Source organism: Podarcis raffonei, chromosome 10 (genome assembly GCF_027172205.1).
Source record: "Podarcis raffonei isolate rPodRaf1 chromosome 10, rPodRaf1.pri, whole genome shotgun sequence".
NCBI classification, from domain to species: domain Eukaryota; kingdom Metazoa; phylum Chordata; class Lepidosauria; order Squamata; family Lacertidae; genus Podarcis; species Podarcis raffonei.
In genome coordinates, this window is record NC_070611.1 from 19,550,299 (window position 1) to 19,574,020 (window position 23,722).

At 40.2% G+C, this 23,722-nt stretch overlaps 1 protein-coding gene across 2 annotated transcripts in view; it reads left to right on the top strand.

Moving 5' to 3' along the window:
- WASL (WASP like actin nucleation promoting factor) overlaps positions 1 to 21,003 on the top strand; it is a 34,499-nt gene extending 13,496 nt beyond the window's left edge. Inside the window, exons 2-12 of one of the 2 annotated variants that reach the window (XM_053404815.1) lie at positions 981 to 1,115; positions 1,756 to 1,842; positions 2,328 to 2,424; positions 6,623 to 6,646; positions 8,968 to 9,136; positions 11,968 to 12,010; positions 12,339 to 12,492; positions 13,444 to 13,461; positions 15,875 to 16,398; positions 17,260 to 17,368; positions 18,118 to 21,003. In XM_053404815.1, coding sequence (XP_053260790.1) covers positions 981 to 1,115; positions 1,756 to 1,842; positions 2,328 to 2,424; positions 6,623 to 6,646; positions 8,968 to 9,136; positions 11,968 to 12,010; positions 12,339 to 12,492; positions 13,444 to 13,461; positions 15,875 to 16,398; positions 17,260 to 17,368; positions 18,118 to 18,179 — 1,422 coding nt within the window. In that variant the 3' untranslated portion in view covers positions 18,180 to 21,003. The remainder of the gene's footprint in view (positions 1 to 980; positions 1,116 to 1,755; positions 1,843 to 2,327; positions 2,425 to 6,622; positions 6,647 to 8,967; positions 9,137 to 11,967; positions 12,011 to 12,338; positions 12,493 to 13,443; positions 13,462 to 15,874; positions 16,399 to 17,259; positions 17,369 to 18,117) is intronic. The other variant, XM_053404816.1, reaches the window with a different exon arrangement.
- The last annotated feature ends 2,719 nt before the right edge of the window (positions 21,004 to 23,722 follow it).

The following is a 23,722-nucleotide window of genomic DNA, read 5'->3' on the forward strand; positions in this document are numbered from 1 at the left end:
GCAACACAGTTTGGAAAGCTCTGCTCTGTGGGGAGAGAGAAGGAAGAAAGAAAAGAACAATTAGGATGCTAGCAAAGCATTTCCCCTTACTGTTGCTCTCAGGTGTGTCCCCTTGTTCTTCCTAGGCTTCCAAATGTTGAAGATATTTTTGTGCCCCTGATAACGAATATATATTTTTAAAAACCCCACAAAGATAGATTTATTGACTTAAGGGCTTGTAGCTCTTTGTCATGGTGTATTCTGATACTAATTTTTATTGCTGTTATGTAGTTCAACATGCAACTGGTCAATATAAGAAAAAGTTGAGGGGAAACGGGTTCCAGAAGCTCATAAGAAAAGTCACATCTGTACTGTATTATCTAACTTACATCCCTATATCCAGCAAATGAGAAGCTAGATATTATCACATTTGCTATTTTTTACTTCCTTTGAGCCTGTGATGATTATAAAACTAATGCAGCTTCCAGTTTTAAATGCATTACTGAATAATGGAGTCTGAACCATTGTTCCCAAGTTCTTTTTTACTCTTCCACAAAATACTTGGTTCACCGTCCTAAGGACTATGGAGGAACTTGATAACTTGCTGTCTAAACAAGAATTTCTTTTGTTGAATATTCTTGTTCAGTGTTGGACTATTCATCATTGAATGAATTAAATCCTGTGTGTGCTAAGTTTCTGTGAAACCTTGCTACCCAGTAGTAGCAATCCAAGTGGGATTTTATAGTGCCTTTCAACAAAGGTTGGCGCTCTACTATTGACAGGACTGTATCTGTTTAAAATATCGCTCAGGCAAAAGCAGCATCCTTACTGTATTTTTCATAGGTGTTGTTTGGTTAGATTTCCAGCAGTGCTATCCAGAACAAGCACCATTTTTTATGAAGCTCTACACAGCTTCATAAACAATTACATGTTTGTACATATGAAGGTCACATGATGATGATGAGCTCTCAAGTCTTAACAAAAGTTTTCTTCTTTTTTAGACAATGTCTTCTGCAATTGTTCAGATTTATGCAGCAGATCGCAATGCTATGTGGTCGAAGAAGTGCTGCGGCGTAGCTTGCCTTGTAAAAGACAATCCACAAAGGTCTTATTTTATCAGAATATATGATATTAAGGTGAGATTCTCCTCCTTTTGCCATCTCTAAGATATGCTTGTGCTTGTCTTAATTTGTCCAAATGTGTTGAATAGCATGCCTCTGATTTATGTATTAACGAACTGTTAAACTGTAGAAACAGAAATGAGTGTGTGATATGTTTCAGCTTTGTGGCGCATGTTGGTCACACTTAAAAAGTAGGAACACATGGGTCTAACGAAATAAATGTACTTGGGAGGAGAACCATGTGGAAAGCCAGAGCTTTGCTTCCTGATCTAGCTGCAGAAGTTCTCGTAGCTCAATTAGCAAGCTGTTGAGCTGTAGCCTGACAGTTTGGCAACAAGAACTGCAGAATAAAAGGTCAATCTGAAAATTAATATTTTATTGTATAGAACAACTTAAGCATATATCTAAATCCGTGATATATAAATGATGGCAAAGTGCAGGTAGCCAAGAAGCAATGCAACTTGATGGCTTTGTCCTCAGCATAGTGTTGGCTCTTTGCTTTTCAAGAAGATGGCATGGAGTCCTCTCTTAAGAATATCTTGGATGTAGTCAACTGATAGGAAGCAGAAAGTTTGCCAGCATGCAGAAGTCATATAAGTATGTGTCTGCAGTCACTTTTCTCAGTGTCTTTTTTCCCCCTTCCATTTTTCTTTAGGATGGAAAACAGTTGTGGGAACAAGAATTGTATAATAATTTTGTATATAATAGTCCTAGACCATATTTTCATACCTTTGCTGGAGACGTAAGTATTTTGCTGTATTTTGCATAGTTATCTCTGTAACAACATTAAAAGGAATAAAATGGTCCTGTCAGTTTGTGCTGCCAGGTATATTTACACCTGCACAGTCTCTCTTTTATTCTCTAAATCAAGTAATATAAAGAACTGTGCAGCTTTCCTGATAATTTGTATTAAGAAGTTAATGTCAAATGAATTCATTATTTTTTACAGATTTGTTTTCCTTCATCTTATAACCATATGAATAAAATTCAGGGGAACAGATAGGCACACCTTATACATATTGAAGTCAGTAGCAGTTGTCAGTGACAAACTGAAACCCCCTTGGTACATCTAGTGTTTATTATTATTTATTACATTTGTTAGTCGCTCAGTACCTAATTTCTCAAAGCAATCTAAGATTTTAAAAAAACTAAGATTGCAAAAAACCTGCATGTCTTAATATAGTTTCTTAGAAAACTTATGTTCATAAGAAAACAATTGTTTTTCAGGCATGTCAGGTGGGTCTTAATTTTGCTAATGAAGAAGAAGCTAAAAAATTCCAGAAGACAGTGACGGACTTAATTGGACGACGGCAACGAAAATCTGGTAGATTTTTCGACACATTTTTGCTTTGTATAGAACTTAGAAGAAAACGTTCTTAAGGCAGAAACTGACCTCCTTAGTTTCTAGCTTCTCTGGATTCAAGAAATAGGTTAGAGATTGAAGGGGGGCATGCACACATAGTTGTTACCAATAAATATGTACAGACTGGACCTTTGTACAATCTACAGCTAATGCTAGCAGGACTTAATAAAATAGAATTTGGGACCCTGTGGTTGTTGGTTTCCAGCTCCCATCAGTCCCACCCAACGTAGTCAGTGGTGAGAGTTGTAGACCATTAACTGGAGGATCACAGGTTCCTGTTACACAATTAGATTCAGCAGTGCCTAGTCTTTTACAATATACTGCAGTGTTTCTCAAATTTGGTTCCCTAGCTGTTGTTGGACTTCAACTCCCATCATCCTTGGTCACTGGTCCTGCTAGCTAGGGATGATGGGAGTTGTAAGCCATCAACAGCTGGGGACCCAAATTTGAGAAACAGTACTGAAATCCCCAATACTATTTCTTCTTCTGATAGTGAACTTGAGTGGTGAGTACCAATGGAAATGGAGCCAAAATGGAGCAGCTGAGAAAATAAGAGGGGGAGTATCACCATAGTTGGGGGAATCCCAAGGATTGCTGAATTACAAATTTTCTAAGGGAGAGGAAAACTTGGGGGAAACCCCTTAAAGAAACACAACAAAAAACAACAGCCCAATGAGCAGCACACACACTCAGCAGCTGCACAATGTTAAGTTTTAGTTATAAAAGAAAACGGGTTGGGAGGGAACGTCAAATGACCGGGTCATAAAATCCTGAACCGCAGAAGCTTTCCTATTAAAGGTGAGAACGCACCGCAGCACTTCATTGTAAGTCCCAGTTGTATTGTTAATTCAATGAAGTGCTTATTGCTGTCGGCTGAATAAAACAGTATCTCAGTGACATTTTGCACATTATATATCTAGAAATACAGGCAAACTTCCCGCAGTGTATCCATTGTGCAGATATGGTCTACAGTGATTTTTGTGATGTTGGCAAGTGGTTAAAATTGCCACTCAACAGCTGGAATCCCTGCTGGCTCTCTGAGCTTCCAGTTTACATGTAATTTTTATCTGTGTTATAGTCAAGATATTGCTGGAGCTTGCAGTTACCTGAATTTGTCCAGTTCATAATATTGGGCTGCATTATTAAGTGCCATTTCCCACCGAAGTCCCCAGGTTTTGCTCTCTGGCTTAGAATGTAAAGCAGGGTTCTGCACATGCATGGAGAGTGCTCAGCAGACCAGGTAGCCAAAGCAAACTGCTATGGTGCATGTGTAGAATCTTTCCATGTTAATCTTTTCCTGCTTAAACTTGGTTCATAGAATAAGAAAAATATATATAACCAGGCCATTTAACTTAGCGGCCTTTTGTTTGGTGAATACTGATGCAGGGAGCTCTTCACTTCTGATTCTGTGTCTCGGATATATGACTCAAATGTTTCTTTTAAAATCAGTGCATTGCTTTATAATCAGATTTTGTGTGTCTGGAGTTAGACTTCCCTTAGATTTCAGGGCTTCCCCCCGCTGGTCAGAAATGATTTCTCTGTTAAGCCACCAGATGGAGTCCTAAGACTATCCTATACCACTGGATGTAATTTTTTGTTCTATAAGAGATTGAGGAGTCACAGCGACAATCTCACAAGGCAGACAAGAATGTACCGTTTTATTTGCAGTGGAATGTACAATGCAGCTGGTTCTATAACCCTGAAAGTTTGTTGACAGGCAGGCATTCTGGGAGCCTTGCTTGGAGTTAAATCCGAGAAATAGGACACTGCTTCCTGTGTCTTTTCCAAGCTGTTGTATTGCACTACGGCTTACGTCTCACAGAAAGCAGATAAGGAGGTAATGCCTGCATCTGGGCTATAACTACTTCAGATTGCAGGTGGGGACTGCCATGTTGGATGCTTCTCTGTGCAAAAAACCCTCCAGACTCCCTAATGGTTCTAGAACGCGGATAGGCAAACTAAGGCCCAATCACCTTCTAAATCCGGCCCACGGACGATCCGGGAATCAGCATGTTTTTACATGAGTAGAATGTGTCCTTTTATTTAAAATGCATCTTTGGGTTATTTGTGGGGCATAGGAATTCATTCATTTTTTATTTTTTTCAAAATATAGTCCTGCCCCCCACAAGGTCTGAGGGACAGTGGACCGGCCCCCTGCTGAAAAGGTTTGCTGCCCCCTGTCCAGACAAACCTTCTAAATATGCTGGGGGGTTTTAAATAAAAAAGTGCCAGAAGGTTTTTTTGTGTGGAAAGAGTATTCCATCATGTGAGGTGGTTATAGCCCAGAAATAGCCTCATAGCCTGTTTTTCAGTAACTAGGTCCAAAAATAGCTCCTTCTTCTCTGCTTGCTTACTTCCCTCTATGATGGGAACGTATAGGACCTGTATGCAACTTTTCACTTTAATTGGGCCCAGTAGATTTTTGAGCGAAAGGGTTCTGAAACAAGAATAAAACAGAAATTGGCATAGCTATTTCTCCCCTTTCACGTTGCTGTTGTGCTTGGGGGATTTAAGCTTTTGTACAGAGTTCTAAATAGCACAAACCTTTTACCTCCAAAATACCTTATTAAATGTAAACAAGGAAGGACAGCCTTTTGTCTGTCTTAATTAAGTACTATACCCCAGCTTTAAGCATGAAAACTATTGAGGCAGCAAGAAATAAAAACAAGACAATAAGACAATACCAATGTGAATAAATGCATCAACTTTAAAAGCACACACAAACAGATTTACAATTTGGGTTTGTAGAATTGGTTGGAAATAACTGAACAAGGGACATAAATGTTTCAAGAAGTATAAAACAATGTTAGCATATCATCTTCTGAAAGTGAGGGATTCCAACTTAAGGCAGGAGGGCATAGTTGCCAAACTGAAATGAAAACCAAACGGTTGTGAGCCATGACTTCTAGTTTGATACACGACTGATGCTTCTCTTTTCTATAGTTAAAAATTTGTGGAAGGATTGCTGTGCTTACAGTGCTCAATTTAAACAAGTTTTTTTTTATTTTTAAACAAAACCTCTTAAAATTTAGTTTATTCAAATTAGGTTTTCAGGTTTAATGCCTTTTATGTTTTTAAAAATGCACATGCACTATATCCTGTGGAAGCTTATCATACCATTTTTGTTAGAGGAAAACAGATTGTGGTGGGTTGTATTCAGCAATTTTCAGCTATTCCACCCCTCAAAAAAGTAATCTGCTCTGGAAGATCCTCCCACCCTCTGGATCTAATGTTGGGGGGGGGGCAGAAATCACTGATCTCCATATTTCAGTTATGGAGGTATTTTTAACAGCTGAAAATCATTATTGGCTACCAGTTACTACTTGTACATATTTGCTACACATTCAATATATGCATTTCTGTACTGTAATAATACCATTCTTAAATTTAAATGCAACAACACATGCATTACTATGTTAGTATCACTGCTTTTGGGTCAGCTTGCTTTTTTCAGAATCTCAGCTTGGGTTTTTTTAATGCATCAATTGTATTTTAAAACACTTTTCGATTAATCACAGACCCTCACAGATTTTACTCTTGCCTCCTTTAACACAGAGATGTGTAAGCTTTAGTAGGTCTAAAAATGCTGAGATGTTAAGTTAGATGATTAGGTAATTGTAGGTATAATTTTCAGGTCTAATTTTTTTGCCAGTGCCAGTTCAGTGACATTTTATATACTTGGTCATAATTATGTAAGATCAGGTTTTATTTTTGTCCACTTGAAATACTGAGAGAGCATATCTAAGATCAGACAGGGTGGTATTGGAGGATAAGCAATCTGTCTTAGACCACTGAGATTTTGAAAAAAGATTGAAGACATGTCTATGAAATAGCACTTTTAATTGTGATTTAAATAGAGAACCCGGACTTTCTAAGCCTCTTTTCAAGCTGGAGCGATGGCAGCCCTGCTGAAAGAGTATTTGAAAGATTCAAGGTCATCCCCAGGCCATTTGAGGGAAATGTGAACCGTTTATTAAAATGAATGGAAGTTTAGTTAGCTTTTTTTCCTCCTGACAATAAACCTTCTAAAGTAGAGTTTGAAATAATAATAGGCAAACATTTCACGGATAATATGTCTCAGGAGGGTAAGAAAAAGGTTCTAATATTCTATTTTGTGCACAAATAGTATAAAGTGTTTTTTTTTCTTCCTTTTTAACAGAGAAAAGGAGAGATCTACCAAATGGTAAGTGGTTGGTTTGTTTGTTTTTGCTTGCAGTAACCATGAAATTGTTTGATTGTTTCAACGTAGCTCACTTACTCCTAGCTTATCACTCATGAATGCAATTGCCTATCTGAACATCAGTGCATCTTTTAAAATTGCAAGTGGACAGTTTGGCTTTGATTAGCTGTGGGATTGCTTAGTGTACTTTAAAATTGCAATACAAACAGTACAGTAGAAGGCGAAAGCAGGAAGGCCTGAGAATAAAGACCACTGACAAATGTGGATGTTGTAGTGACAAACTCCTCTTCTTAGCAAATGCTGATTATGTAGGAATGACTTAGGAAGTCAGCTTTAAACCATTTGACATACTGACATTAGCTTTTCATCTGCAGAATTCACTCAGATGTTTTAGCTGCTAAGTCATGAGCCAGAATCATTTTAATTTTTGAGGGGGGATTAGAAATAGTGTTCTTCCTTTATTGGTACAAACCTCGACAGTTGTAGAATATTTGCACAAAGGTGCAATATATGATTCGTTTTAAAGTAGCTAAATACCACCCTATTGTTGAAAGGCTTGGTTAACATCGCAGAATAAAAATTGTAGGATTAAACAAATTGGCATTGCTGGTTATGTAAAATGCATTAGCCTGTAATTTCCTGGGATTTGTGTTTTTATTCATGTTGGTAATGGAAAAGTCTATTCAATGTTAAGGCAGTGAGCTGTAGATTTACTGACCTTCCATCATAATGGTTAGGATGAAAATGGGGATTTATCAGAATTAGTTTTAAAAGGGCTTGCCAGGAATCATGTGGCCCACTTTCATTTTAGCACATGAGCTGGAATCTGATTTAGTCTGCAGGAAGCTGCCCTCCAGCAGGCAGCAACTGAGGAATATAAAGGATTTTCACAAAACATTGCAATGTTTTGTACCACCTTTTCGGAAAACGCTTCTGAGGATGTGAAAGATATCAACATTAGTGGATGCTTAAGACCACTATATTGTCAAGTTCTTCCAAATGACGAACTTTATAGGCCGCTTTCGTCTTCACTGATTGAGCTCTCGACAGCTGATGGGGAAGGTGCTTGTGTTATGATGGGGAAAATTTTGTTGGATATAAATATGGCAGTGTTAGAAGAAAATGGAAGTCCCTTAGAGTCATGTGTTCCTCGTGGACAACCCAAGCCTAATGAGAGTGGTAAGCATGCTTTTCATTGGCTGGTGGTACTTATTTCTGAGCAAACATGCTTTTGATGGCACTGCTAAAGGGGGGGGGACAGCATTAAAAATATATGTACAAACTGAGTGGTTTTTATGCAACATGGAAAAAGATTATTTCTTCTACAAATCAAACTAGTAGGCATTATCCTCCATCTATAGCATTGAAAATATGGACCTCATAATGAACAGTGGTTTTTGTTTTTATTTCTGTTTAATTTTACTTGTGGAAATCAATTTTTAGCTGTCTCTATACGATACAAAAAAATCAAAATCTGATCTAATTTGCAGATTATGGTAACCAAGAATAGCAAAATTATTAGACTCTTATTGTGACATTTCCAAGAATTAGTTTGATTATATTTATATTGATTATATTTGCTACTAGAAATAGGCAAACATCAGGTGTGCATGACAGGTACACATGGATTTACTACCAACATGTATTCTAGTAGCAACTTTGTGGAATACAGTTAAGACAGCAGCTTGCTTTCTTAGCAACGCTCTAGAAAGGCATAACCCAATGCTCACTTCTATTACAGTGTCTTTAAAATATGTGGTCTCCTAAGATCTTCTGCTACACAGAGCTGCCTCACCATGGAAGATAACTTATGTGCATTATTCAACTTGCACCATGAATTTTATAAAGATTTCTTGCACATAAGAAATAATTATACTGATAGGCTCACATATTTAGAAGAGTAAGAAATATTGAGGAAGAAATTACTCAGTTTCTCAAGAAATTATAACAGTAAGAAATTCTAATACATCTTGACAACATGTGTCCACTTATTTCTGTTGTAAAATGGCATAGAAAGATTTGTCTTAATATTTTAGAGCTAGAGCTATCACTGTTAGAAATCTGTTAAACAACAGTTTTTGAAATGAGATTGGGGGATGGGAATATTGGATTGATGGTACTTTTTCTGTGCTTAAATGAACCATTTTGAGGTAATAATAATTGATACTGATTGAAATCTTCTGGCCCTCTGTGTTGTGCGAAAAAAACAACAAAGGTTTTCCTAGTTGTTATTTTGCTTTTAAAACATAATTCTGTAATACTTGGAGTCCAGGAAACATAAGATGGCAGACCAAATTAATTTGAATCTATTTGCACTCCTACAGGTCCAAGTCTACCAATGGCAACTGTTGACATCAAAAATCCAGAAATCACCACTAACAGATTTTATGGTTCACAAGTCAACAACATTTCATATACCAAAGAGAAGAAAAAAGCAAAAGCAAAAAAGAAGAGGTTAACAAAGGCAGATATTGGAACTCCAAGCAACTTCCAGTAAGAGCGCCGTTTCTTTTTTATAACCTTCTACAGATAGGCACAAAAATTCATTTGGGAAGAAAATCAGTTTGCAAGTAATACTAAATAGTTGCCCTTTTAAAGATTTTCTCCATGGTAATTTTTGGAAATGGCGGTATTAAGTTAAGGTAGTTTAAGATGGACCACCCTTGTGTGTGTGTGTGTGTGTGTGTGTGTGTGTGTGTGTGTGTGTGTGTTTGTGTGTTTTTAAAGGCCCAGGGTAGCTTACACAATAAAACAACAATACAGTAAAACTCAGTATGAAAATCCTCCAAAAGCAGGAGAAACAAAGTAGGGTGATGAAATCCAGCAGAGCCAACAAAGCCATCAATTAAAATTGGCAGCTGTGGCATGCTTGAAAGTGTGAGCGAGCATGTCTTCTTCTAATACTGAAACGTGACCAAGCAAGCCTACCTAGGGAAGGAGATCCATAGATCTCCCAAACGGTAGGAGTACTCTTGAGGATGGCTTCTGAGCGTAACTGGGCACACGTGGTAGAAGGTGTGGTCCTTGGGATACATGGTCCCTAACCATTTAGGGCACTCTGAATTGGTCCCAAAATGAACCAACAGCCCAGTGTAGTTGCATGAACACCATGGTGTTCCCTCTAAGTAACCTAGCTATGTTTTCTGCTAACTAACTGGCACTTGTGAAAAGTATTGGCCTATGTGCAGGAATCTGATCTGGACATTTGGTTGTTTAAAGCATTTTTACCCTGATGAAAAGAGTTGGCCTGTTAATAAAAATTATGTTAAAAAAAAAAGAGTTTGCTGAGTGACTTCCAAAGAAGAATTGCAAAACAGTCCCTTCCCTTAGCCATACAGATAAAGACTTACAGGTTGGGAGAGAGAGAAGGAAAAAGACATGCTCTGGCACTAGTTCTCAGTTGTGTATTTGGTTAGCACCAACAATCAAAACATCTTCTCTGAAGTGGATGTTGGTTGACCTTACAGGGTGGGTCATCTACCTTCTCAAGCCTATCAAAAATCTGCCAATATCTCATGGGTCCCTGTATGGTAAGGATTAGCAACACAGATAATTGTTGCCATTAAGGGTGAGATCCAGGTGTTTTTTAGCACTGGAAAATTAGAGGCACCAGGGCTTTTTCTCAGACGGAACTTGTCAGAACTCAGGTCCGGCATCTCTCAGGTGGGTGCCATTGCCATTCTAAGAGAACAAGAGAGGCGCTCATAGTGAGTTTCAGCACCTCTTTTTCTAGAAAAATAACACCCAAGAGTTATTTAGTGACTGCAATTGATAGCTACCAAATCGATTTGTATTTGTGTGTGTTGGTGTTTCAATGTTTCGATGTTGTAACTATGTATATATTGTAAATTGTATAATGTTTTCCCCCCGATGGTTAATATGACTGTGATGGTTGAAACAGCAATAAACAAACGAGCATCAGATCATGTTTCATTGTACATGGAGAACTTCAGATGTCCCAATAAAATACATACGGGTTAGGTTAAAGAGCTTAACCAATCATAATACTAATATCAGAAGCAACTTTCATTATGTATTCTATCATGTATGCATGGTGTCTTAGCTTTTGTTGTTGCATGCAAGCAGACTTTTTATACTGAGTAATTAAGTTTCCGCTGAGATCCTTTATTTAGATATCTCAGTGGGCAGACTTGATGGCAATCAGCTTTTCTGTCACTATTAAGCTTATCCTGCAGTTACACAGAGCTGCACTGGGCACGTTCTTGATTTTCATGACATGACAGTGAAATCCTACTGCTGTCCCAAGTGTGCATCTAGAATGTATCTCAGTCCGTTTTCACCATGCAGGGCAGTCACGAAAAAATGTTGAATATTCCTTGACATACACTTTGGTGTAGAAGGTGAAGCACCTTTCCATGTAGAAAGTTTGAAGCCCACTTACATTGCCACTGAAGGATGACGAGCATCCAGTGGCATCCATGATTTCTAACAGTGCTATACTACTGAATGCTAAAGGTAAATGGTAAAGGACATGGGGGTTGCGCTGTGGTCTAAACCACTGAGCCTCTTGGGTTTGCCGATCAGAAGGTTGGTGGTTCGAATCCCTGTGACAGGGTGAGTTCCTGTTGCTCTGTCCCAACTCCTGCCAACCTAGCAGTTTAAAGCACACCAGTGCACGTAGATAAATAGGTACCACTGCGATTGGAAGGTAAACTGCATTTCTGTGCGCTCTGGTTTCCGTCACGGTGTTCCATTGCACCAGAAGCGGTTCATTCATTCTGGCCACATGACCCGGAAAGTTGTCTGTGGACAAACGCCGGCTCCCTTGGCCTGCAAGCAAGATGAGCACAGCAACCCCATAGTCGCCTTTGACTGGGCTTAACCGTCCAGGGGTCCTTTACCTTTTATCTTTTACTACTGAATATGAATACGAAATAACACAGTAGTGAAACTTGTACCTGGCAAATGCAATTTAATGAAAACCCGGCTCCATATTTAATAAAAGTTGTCTCCATTATTATCTTAACTACTGAAAATGAAAAATGGACTTAATCAGTATAGTATGGCCATTTTTTAGGCTTCAGGGACTCTGTTTTTGAAATGTGCTAAAACTCTCTTAATTGAGATTGATACTGTTTAAAATTAAAATGCTATCAGTAGATCTCTTGGCACCGGCTATTTCAGAGTATGTGTGGAATCTGTAGAATCATTTAGGCACAGAATGCTGTGTCTCATCCGAACCATTTTCCATTTGTATCAGTTGATCAATTATAATGCAATAGTTTATCAACGTGAAGCTTATATATTGAAATATGTAATACTCCTTATATATTCTAATTTTGCATTTCGTTTTTTCCCTCTAGGCACATTGGACATGTTGGCTGGGACCCGAACACAGGATTTGATGTAAGCAAGAATGAGGGTGGTTACTGTTCCAAAACTCCCAAGCGTTCTACAGTCATTCCATATTTATGTGAAACAAAAATTGAAAGGAGGGCAATTGTAATTCATACTTTTTTTTTGTCATGAAGGTTTTTAAATTTGCCATGCAAGCCGATTTAACTAAGAATGCTTTGAGCTTCATGCCTGAAAACAGAAATCTTCCCAGAAACTATGCTACATCATTGCCACAAAGCCCAAGGTTTTGTGTGGAGAAACTTTTCTAATAAAAGGATCTGTGTTTGCTGAACAAAACAAAAAAAGTAGCTTCTAACGGCTCTAATGTTTCCATTAGGTTAACAATTTGGATCCAGAGCTGAAAAACCTGTTTGACATGTGTGGAATTTCAGAGGCTCAGCTGAAAGACAAAGAAACATCCAAGGTTATATATGATTTTATTGAAAAAACAGGAGGTGTGGAAGCTGTTAAAAACGAGTTGCGTAGACAAGGTGAGTCCTCGTGCCATCCACTCATGCTTTGTAATGCCTGCAAAAATGCAGGGTTTGAGCCAGACTTCACTGTAGCTCCAAGTTCTACCTTCTGCACTCTTCCTGAGGCCTGAGAGGATGGGCTGAGGAAAGGGGATCAAACTAAACTCTCTTCTCCCTGCTGCCCCAATTCGTGGAAGCATCCTGTGAGCAGAACTCTGGATACTCCTGCAGGTGGGACCACAGTATGAATCCAGCCCATTACATCAAGCTGAGAAATGCTTCTCCAGATTTTTTAAATGGATTTCTATTTGCATGTTTTGTTAAACACACTTACCGTATTTTTTGCTCTATAAGACTCACTTTTTCCCTCCTAAAAAGTAAGGGGAAATGTGTGTGCGTCTTATGGAGCGAATGCAGGCTGCACAGCTATCCCAGAAGCCAGAACAGCAAGAGGGATTGCTGCTTTCGCGGCACAGCGATCCCTCTTGCTGTTCTGGCTTCTGAGATTCAGAATATTTTTTCTTGTTTTCCTCCTCCAAAAACTAGGTGCATCTTATGGTCTGGTGCATCTTATAGAACGAAAAATATGGTAATTTGAAATGGAATACACATCGCTTTGACAAAATCTCTGCAGCCAACAAACTTTTCTGTTTTAAACACCATCCTGTATCTAATCCAAAATGTTTAAAAATTGAGTCCCGAGCAGGGGGTATCCCAGGAGTTCATTACTCTGTAGAAATTGACTTCTCTGGGTTTGTTTGTTTTGGAGAACCAAGAATTTCTGTCATGATTCAACACTTACATGGTACCACCCATTTACTACATAGGTGCATGTGCCTCTGTAGCATAATTATTATGGGGTAGACAGCAGAGGCTAGAGACCAACAGTTTCATGGCAGTGGATTAAAGAAAGTAAATGAGACTAGGATGCTTCAGAAAAAGTTAATATATGTTACATTTATGATCTAGGTCCACCACTCTGGAGTGGTATGTATGAATTCTAATCTTCAGAGTTCTTTGCATTGCAGTGGTGTGTGATACACAATACCTACACATTTGGGTTAAAAAATACCAGATTTAGGAATTGATACATCAATACATAATTTGTAACCATTTTATATAGTTAAAAGTTGTGGCTTTTTTCCATTGGATATTACTGGTAAACAGTGCCCTGCAATTAATTTTTGTTAAAGTCACTAACCTGCTGTCCTTTGGTGCTTCAGCCTACTGTATAATATGCCTTATAAGATATATATCCTTGTTTGAAGTGTGTGCGTGTGCTTTAAGATCTTAATTTAGCAATTTTGAACAAAGGGCTTCCTTGTTCTAATAGCAAGAGACCCTGTACTTACAAGTGGTTTTCTTCATCATGGCTAAGTGGAACACATTTTACCAATTACTAGCTCTTAATTGGGTTTTGGGAATGAACAGCTCCGTACTTGCTCTGAACACAGAGGTAGAGATTGTGTATGGAGAAAGATTTGAGTCTTAAAGTGCGATCCTATGCAAGTCTGCGCTCAGAAGTAAGCTCAGTTGAGTTATGTGAGATGAATAGGTATGAGACTGCAGCCACAATCTTGCGAAGCACTGAGGCCATTCACTAGCAAGGTGATTTCTTCAATGGTGACTGCAAGTAGCAGGAAATAATATTACAGAGACCTTAATAATATTGCATGGTGATGCGTATTCCATCCTTCCTCTTCCTCCTCTCACTGTTAAGGATGGGTGGAAGAGTCGAGCTGCCATTTTGAAAATTAAACAGAGAATGATGGCCTATATGTATATGTCAAGATTAACTTGAATATGCTAGTGCTCAAGATCAGGGTGAGCTAAGGCCTTAGTTCATTTGGCTACTTAAAGTTCTTCCAAAATGAATGCCTTTACACATATACCTATGCCTCAGTGGCCTAGACATTGAGATGATTTGCTGGATTTGATGTGGGGCTACGGTAAAAAGTTATTCGGAACCTTCCATTGATCATTATATGGAAGTGGGGATTAGGCCTGCCATCTGTATTGGATTCCCTGTTGCAGTAAAAATGTGCCTAAATCAACAAAGCCATGTTTGATTTGCTTTATAATGACAAATGAGCTATCTTGGGCAAAACTATATGTTGCCCATTTTCTAGTGTATGAAAACGCTTTACCCATTTTTTTTAACAGTTGGGTAACACAGTCAATTGGGAGCAATAGCTTTGTGTGAGGTGGAAAATTTTCAAATTTCAGTGATTCTAAAACACAAAGTATTAACCTTTCTGTGGAGAGAGTTGGTTCCTTTTGGAAATGCTTTGCTGCTGTGTTAAGATTATCCTCCTAAAGGCTGTGAGTATAAAACTTCAATGTCATGAAAGCCATGCAGATAGACCGTCACTTGTAAATATTGGCATTGACGTGTATAGACATTTGAGAACATGCATTCTTCCCCCCACCCCACTTTTTCCCTTTTGCTTGGTGTGCAGAGAGTGGTTTGTTGCAGTTGCAGTTGTGATGCTAGCTGGATGAGAGACCAGATATGCTCAACTGGAAATTAATATATATATTTTTAAAAAACTGATAAAATGGTAGTACAGTGGTAACTCGGTTTTCAAACATAATCTGTTCTGGAAGACTGTTCGAGTTCCAAAACGTCCAAAAACTCAATGCAGAAAATTCTACGGAATCCACGTGGCATGTTCAGCATCTGAGACGTGTTCAAAAACCACAGCATTTACAGGTTTACAGCATTTGAAAACCGAAATATTTATCGGCCTCGGTCCAGTATATCTGAAGGAGCTTCTCCACCCCCATTGTTCTACCCAGACACTGAGGTCCAGCGCCGAGGGCCTTCTGGCGGTTCCCTTACTGCGAGAAGCCAAGTTACAGGGAACCAGGCAGAGGGCCTTCTCGGTAGTGGCGCCCGCCCTGTGGAACGCCCTCCCACCAGATGTCAAAGAGAACAAAAACTACCAGACTTTTAGAGGACATCTGAAGGCAGCCCTGTTTAGGGAAGCTTTTAATGTTTGATGCATTACGGTATTTTAATATTTTGTTGGAAGCCGCCCAGAGTGGCTGGGGAAGCCCAGCCAGATGGGCGGGGTATAAATAAAGAAATTTTATTATTATTATTATTATCATCATCATCATCATCATCATCATCAACAGAGACAACTGAGGTACCACTGTACTGTCACTGCAGAAATATAGCAGCGTGAACTGCCCTTTCTTGATGGATATGCATGTCCTGAACTTGTCACATTTGTGATGGAGGACAGACTGCAAACTGAGTGAGGTTCCCCGGGGGAAAGGCAAGGGAACTGAGCTCTTCTGTAAATCAAAATGGTCTTTTTGATGCAGCTCTTGGTCGGTGGGGAAAGCTGTCCCTCCATAAGTGACTAAGCACTTGTTTGTTTTTTGTTCTCAGCTCCTCCACCCCCTCCACCATCCAGGGGCGGCCCTCCCCCTCCTCCTCCTCCCCCCCCACCACATAGCTCAGGGCCACCTCCCCCTCCTATTAGGGGAAGGGGAGCTCCTCCCCCACCTCCTTCAAGAGCTCCGACCGCAGCGCCACCCCCTCCGCCTCCTTCCAGACCTGGCGGTGCAGTGCCGCCCCCGCCCCCCAACAGGATGTATCCTCCTCCTCCTCCGGTTCATTCTTCCTCGGCCCCCTCCGGCCCCCCTCCTCCCCCTCCGCCACCTTTGGGTGGTTCTTGTGTGCCTCCTCCGCCTCCCCCACCCCCTCCCCCTCCTGGTCCTCCTCCGCCGCCCGGCGTCCCAGTCGAGGTTGACCATCAGCTTCCAGTTCCTGCAGGAAATAAAGCAGCTCTCTTAGATCAAATCAGAGAAGGGGCCCAATTGAAAAAAGTAGAACAGAGCAGTCGTCCGGTCTCCAGCTCGGGAAGAGACGCGCTACTTGATCAGATACGGCAGGGTATACAGCTGAAGTCTGTGAGTATCACTGGGTTTTTTTGTTCTTTAGTTTTGCTTACTAGCAAAATTTTGTGTAGTGTGTATCGTAGAATCGTGTTGGAAGGGACCCCAAGGATCATTCTGCCCAACCCCCTGCAATTCAGGAAACTCAACTAAAGCATCCATGACAGGTGGCCATCCAACCTCTGCTTAAACGGCCTCGGTCCTGTATACCTGAAGGAGCATCTCCACCCCCATCGTTCAGCCCGGACACTGAGATCCAGCGCCAAGGGCCTTCTGGCGGTTCCCTCATTGCGAGAAATGAGGTTGCAGGGAACCAGACAGAGGGCCTTCTCGGCACCCGCCCTGTGGAACCCCCGCCCTTCAGATGTGAAGGAAATAAGTAGCTATCCTATCTTTAAAAGACATCTGAAGGCAGCCCTGTTTAGGGAAGTTTTTAATATTTAATGCTGTATTGTTTTTAACACTTGATTGGGAGCCACCCAGAGTGGCTGGGGAAACTCAGGCAGATGGGCGGGGTATAAATAATAAATTATTATTATTATTATTATTATTTATTAAACACCTCCAAGGGAGGAGAGTCCACAACCTCTGTAATATAGTAATATATGTTTGTCACAAGAATTTCATTAGCTGTCTTTTCTGTGTCAAATGCGAATTCCTAAAAATGCCCTTGATTTTAAACCTTCGGCACGTTCTTCCACCTAAGTAGACTTTTGGTGATCGAGTAAAAGTACGAAGCATAGAATAATCAGTCTGCCCTTGTTTCTGTTTACTTGAAGGTATGCTCTAGCCATTGGCTTCTCAGAAATTGAGTGCTAAATGTTCTAAGTTCTATGTACGCTTCTACATTTCTGTATTCAATCTCCTCCACCCCAGGTATCTGATGGGCAAGAGAGTGCACCGCCTACGCCTGCTCCCACTTCGGGTATCGTGGGAGCGCTAATGGAAGTTATGCAGAAAAGGAGCAAAGCCATTCATTCTTCAGGTAGCGCATTAAATACAGCCATGTGCAGTTTGTTTCTTTGAATTAATACCCACGTTTATAACATGGATTATAGCATCTATTCTATCTGCCGATATAATAATATTTAACAGAAAGGGATTATAGGCTTATCAGCCGTGTGAAGTTTTAAGAAAAAGCTGTATTGAAAAATAGCCTTGTAGCAACCGTAAAAATTATATTAATCAACAGTTTACTAATTTATACAATTCTAGAACTGCTTGTCACAACCCACACAATGGGTGTAATTTATGGAAGCTTGTTTCTGTTTCCATAAGCACCCCTTATTTAAAAAAAGAATAGGTTATTTGGTTATTCTCCTGAACCAGATAGATTGCTTATTTATTTGGAAAAAGTATATAGATAATAGCAGGAATATTACAAATATTTTGAAGCTGTCACTTAGATCTTAATACTGTGCCACCATCAAGAAAATCATGTTTTGGTCAGCTGTTATTACAAAAATCATGGGGTAGGCATAAATAATATGCACTCTACTCTGAAGGAAAGTAATATACAATTACTATGCGACTTAGGACCTGGGTACTTAAATAGTCACAATTTTTCACATACATGCCCAGGCATATTATTATTACTATTATTGTTATTATTTCTTACTGTGCAAATGCCATTCATTACCAACTAAATGGGTGTTGGGGGCGGAAATGGCAACACTAGCTTTTGCTGAATGTTTAGTTCTTGCAAAAATAACTTAATTTTTTTCTTACCATTAGATGAAGATGAGGACGAAGAAGATGAAGAAGATTTCGAGGATGATGATGAATGGGATGACTGATCAGTATATTATATATCATATATATTTTTAAGGTGAAATACTAAACTACTTTCTGTCTATGGATTCTGTAAAATTATCATGTAAATGTTCTACCAATTTGCTGTATATTTTTGTTGCCTTTTGCTTTTTTATTAATCTGTGCAATACCTCATTTAATCTGTAAAGGTTTGTCATAATCCTATACAAAGTTACTCCCGAAATTAATGTGTACAAGTTTACACCGGGTTGCTCAGTGTACATGTAAACACTTTCCATTCCATCAATAAGGGAGTTTTAATGTAATATGCGAGATTGACAAACACACCTTAAATGTATTTAGTTATAATGCAAGAAGGAAAACACTATTTTCATACCCTACTTTTTCTGTATCTAAATTTTCTTATTAAAACCTAGTATAGCACTACATTCTTTAAGCAATGCAGCTCCTAGTTTTAGCCCCTTCATCTTGGAAACTCTGCCACGTGGGTGAGGCTGATAAAACAATGAATCGTTGCAGTTCATACCGCTGCGATTTAAATTTAGCATTTAAGCTGACATAAAACAATCGTAAAATAATAATAACAATAATAAAGCAGTTGTGAAAATTTCCCCTGATTCTGGAGCACTGTGTTTCCTGCTATCGGGCAGCGTTGACACCTTGAATGCTCAATTTAGAAACTTCCCTGTTGGTTTCAGAGTGTGACATCTCTGATATAAGCCACCTCTGATTTTTACCAGCTACCTTTCACAATGAAGAGGAGGAGTCTACATTTATGGCAACTGCTGCGGGCGTTTATTTATTTTTATATGCTGTTTTTTACTGAAGGGCTGTGGTTATAAAGTTTGCTCTGAATAATAGCGGATTTAAATTAATTTTAAAATGTGTAGGGCATGAGAATACTAATAAATGAATTTAGGTGGTGTCACTCTGCAGTCTTGATGGATTACAGTATAAACCGAACACAATTTAGGCACCAGATCTGTGATCTAGAAATTGAAAGCATTTATACAGGGATGGATGGATGCCTTAAATATATACTTCTCCTGACTGTGACGGGCTTTCCAAAAGCGATGGGGAAAGTTTGTGGGGGAGAGAAGGGATATGAGCATGAATTCTTCACTGATGTTTCCTTTCAACTCCCTTTGGCTGGATAAGCTGAGAATGGGTAGGCTCTGTGCCTGTCAGCCTATTAATGTTCAGAGATCCACTCCTCGCATGCACCCCTATGGGTTTATTCAAGCATAATGGGTCAATGTTGCCCTGTTTCCTTTGGACACTAAATCTCCAGGTAGAGCTCACTGAACTGCTTGCCTTTTGAGAGGGTCTCACTACTGCAAAGTTGGTTTAAACCACTGCTTTTTATACGCACTGAACTTGCATATTGCAGTTTGATTTGCCTCACGCTTAGAAATGACGCCAAGGGATGTGCTTGGAAATCGCGTTCCGACGTACGACGGGGAAAGTTGAGTTCTCACCTTAATTTTCGTATTTACTAATGGACTTAACGTTTGGATTATCTCCTTATTTTATATGCAGGGTGCTGCATTTAAGATAGGCATTGGCAGTGCTAACCCCATACTTGCAGCAAGGAGACACTGAAGTAGAAAACACTAGGAATAATCAACTTGCCTCGCTGCTGCACAGTGTATCAAGGGAGGAATATCTGGCGTACAATTAACACATGCTTCTTTCCCCTCTCCCCATCTTCTCTATTCATGGTATATTGGATGAAATTTGTATTTGCTGAAACCCAGTGTTGGCTTGATCTTGGCAGGCTGGACCTGCAATATGACCTGGCTTGGATATCTTAGTGCAGTTATAATGTATGTCTAGCATCCGGATTTTTAATACTCGAGGAAAACAGGATTTTAAAGGTTATGTTGATGAAGAGGGAGGTGTTGGAAGCAAAGCTACATTATTCCGATGAGGGTAACTTTTGTTTTAAGCACATGGCTTGGGAAAGGAGAATTTTAAAGGTCTCCTCCTCTCCCTGCGGTTGTAGCCACAGCACTGCCTGCTGCTGGAAAGACTTTCAGCCACTGTTGCTGCTAGTATGGCTTGAGGACTGCGGGCAGGTTGGCTGAAGCCTGATTTGAATGCTCTGAAGTAGGATTAAGAATGTGCACATGAGAGGGAGTGTTAATGGCCTTCGGGACAGCGTTTAGTGCTGTCTCTCCAGCTCTGTAATCATAAAGGGCATTTTTCAAATAGATCTTGCTCAGGTGGCCTCCAAAGATGTTACTTACTAGCATGAATAAAGCACATGCTTCTAGAGTCGAGAGAACTTGGAAAGATTTAATATTTTATGTCTGAGATATTTGTGTAATCCATTAATCACTTGCCCAACAGGCTTTCGTTTCGTTTTCCTATAAAGTGTATCCACATTATTGCACAAAAGTTCAGATGTTTTGCTTTCAATAGCATATTGTACGGTCTTAATTTAAGGCATGACTGCGGTTACAGTTAGGCTACAAAGTCACAGCTGCATGTTTCTGCATTTTCCCATGTGGGCTGGAGGCGACGTTTCATGTCATTGAATCACTACTGCTAACTGTTGTAACAAGGCAGCTTCATGCACCAGTTAAATTGACTGTCCAGGTAGCCTTGGCAATTAGCAAATGAGCCTGAGGCCTATATCTCAGCACTACGCATAGACAATATCAACTAGCCGCTTGTACTCTGAAAGCATCTCAGTCGTTCAGTTTTCCGTTTCATCAAACTGAAATTCTTGGTATGTGAATTTTCTTTCTCTTTGGCTTTCTTTTTTTTTAATGTACAGTGAATAGGATGTTGCACTGGTGGCAATTCATCATGGAGCATAATAAAATTAATTTGACTCAAAAACACGGTGTGGTGTGACTTTTTTTTCTTCTTGTCTGCTAACTCATGCACAGGTTATGCTTCAGCCAGGATAGCAAAATCCAACATTACCATAACTAGCTCAAATTGGAAAGTGGATTGTGTTCTTAAATAAGTTTCAGGAGGGAATCTAATGCCCTGGCCCATAGGTCAAATATGACAGCTAGCCTGCTGCTCCCATGGAAACAATGGCTGTTGTAAACCAACAGATTGCATAATGCATTAATATTACAAGGTCAGGCAATGTTGGAAGGGGTCTGTGCATTAAAAGTCTTGTTGTCTTTGCAGTTGCTGTGTGTATTGCCTGCTCTCTTTTGCATAAAACTTAACATATTTTTGGTGACCAAATTGCAGAGAATTTCACAAAGGAGACTGTATATCCACAAGCATCAAGTATTTTTATTGCCGTCACCGGTTTGTTGCTATATCTTAGAGAAATATCTTGCTAGTTGCATATCTGCACGTATAAGTATGTTGATCATATTAATAAAATCAGAGATTTAGTAGATCTCTTGGCTCTTTTGTTCTCAGTCCACAGTGGTGTTTATGACAGCGCCTTCACAACAAAGGTAAGGGACCCCTGGACAATTAAGTCCAGTCGAAGGTGACAATGGGGTACAGCACTCATTTCGCTTTCAGGCCAAGGGAGCCAGCGTTTGTCCGCACACAACTTTCCAGGTCATGTGGCCAGCATGACTAGAACACTGATGGAATCCAGAGCGCATGGAAACGCTGTTTACCTTCCCGCCGCAGCGGTACCTATTTATCTACTTGCACTGGCATGCTTTCAAACTTCAAAAACATCAAGATTACAATATTTTTGTATACCGGAAACATAAGTAGGCTGCACTTCTTTAAAATGTGAGTATCTTAACGTGCTGCTGACACACTGCTTGCAAATAGCTTCTGCAGTTTCCTGACAGTGCAAGCCATGTGAGATATAGCCTGTTCATCCCAAGTTTGAATAAATTGTGTTAAAACAAAGTTTGAATAAACTTTTAAAACAAAGCCCACAACGACTTTAAAATAATTTGGGAGAAGAAAAGAGCTGTATGTGAAAAATGCATCCTGGGTGACAGACGTTCTAGTTTCCCAAATGCCTGATTTCTTTGCAGATTTCTTTCCTCCAACTTCTATTGAAGTACACTGCCTACTCAATTTTCCTGTTAGTTTTCCTGGAAATTGCCATTATCAAGCTTCTGTTGCAGATCCTAAAAGCCCATGTGCTTTAGCAACTTGTGTCAGTAATTGAGATTCAAGCTTGTCAGGGACATGATGTTCCTGACCAGGCTGGGCTCTCCTAGTTCCACTTCTGTCACTCTAATGTGCATTCTCTTCCCTTATCACATACCCCAATAAGCTCCGTGTACTTAATGTCTTCGCTGCAAGCCTGAGTGATGTTGCTCTGCCTGTTTATGGCTCTTCGCTGCCAAAAGATCAGCATAAAGTCTTGCAGTTCTCTGTGTCTGTGGAGCCGGTTCAAAGCTTTTGACACTCCTGAACTTCTGCAAGGCCAAAAATAACGCTTTGTTGTGGTCTCCCTATAGTTAGCCTTGGGGCTTTTGAGGTTTGCAAAGGCAGGGAGCACGTTGTTTATGGGGTGGGTTTAGCACAGCAGCGTGTCAGCTGAGTCCTGCTTTCTCTTTATCAGTTACACATTTATCTTTTGTTTGAAAGAGGACTTGTTGTTGTGCACTGGCACAATTTCTCTGTTCTGGAGTTAAGGAAGCAAACTGCAACTCCCCTCATTTCTGGGACCAGAACTACCGTACACAAATTTGCACAGAACCATTTTCAGTGCATGAAAGTACATCTAGTTCAGGGACTCCAGCTAGAGGTCCCCTTTATCTATTCTCTCTTTTTCTTTCGGTAGCTGTTTTTTTTATTTATTCTCTCATTGTATTTGGGTAAGCATTGCAAGCAGGTGACAGATCGGTTGAAGGACCCTGCGTGAGAGGTGGGGAAGGGGAAAGAAACCTCACAGGATGAGAGGCTGTGGGAAGAGAGGAATAACTCCAGGTGAGAGCTGGGAGGGCTCCCCTCTTTCAGTATGGCAGAGGTTTTCAACCTTTTTGAGTCCATGGTTCCCTTGACTAACTGCATTCTTTTTGTGGCACCCCTGTGGGGCTCAGGAGCCCAGTTATGTCACCCCTTGCCTGACAGAGCTGGCAGCCTCTCACCCTTTTTCAAACACCCTCCCTTGTGGAGTGTTGCCTCAGCCCCCTCTCCTTGGGAGTCCTCTGGGCTGCTGCTGCTGCTGCCCCTGGTCTCTGAGCTGCGCCCCCTGCCCCAAAGAGAGGTGCCTCCTCACACTGACCCACAGGGACCTGGGACTTGTCTGTCCATTCCCAACAGCAAGGGCTGGTGGACTGGCTGGCTTGCTTACTCCGAAGTCACCTCAACTTCTGGCAACCAGCACCCCCTGACCAGCCCCAGAGGCACCATTCACCTGGGAGCTTGTAGTCTTGGCTGCTGCAACAAACAGCCGTCAAGACTTTGGGAAGCAGAGATACAAGAGGGCACCAGAGGAGGGAAGGAAGAGGGACAGAGGCCAGTGTTGCCCTTGGCAATCCTGACCATCATTCAAGGCACCCCAGGGTGCCACGGCACACTGGATGAAAACCACTGCTTTGTGGGATAAAAGTTATAGCAGTAGGAGAGGATGATATAGTTCTCTTTTCTTCCTTTTTAGTTTCTTTTTTAT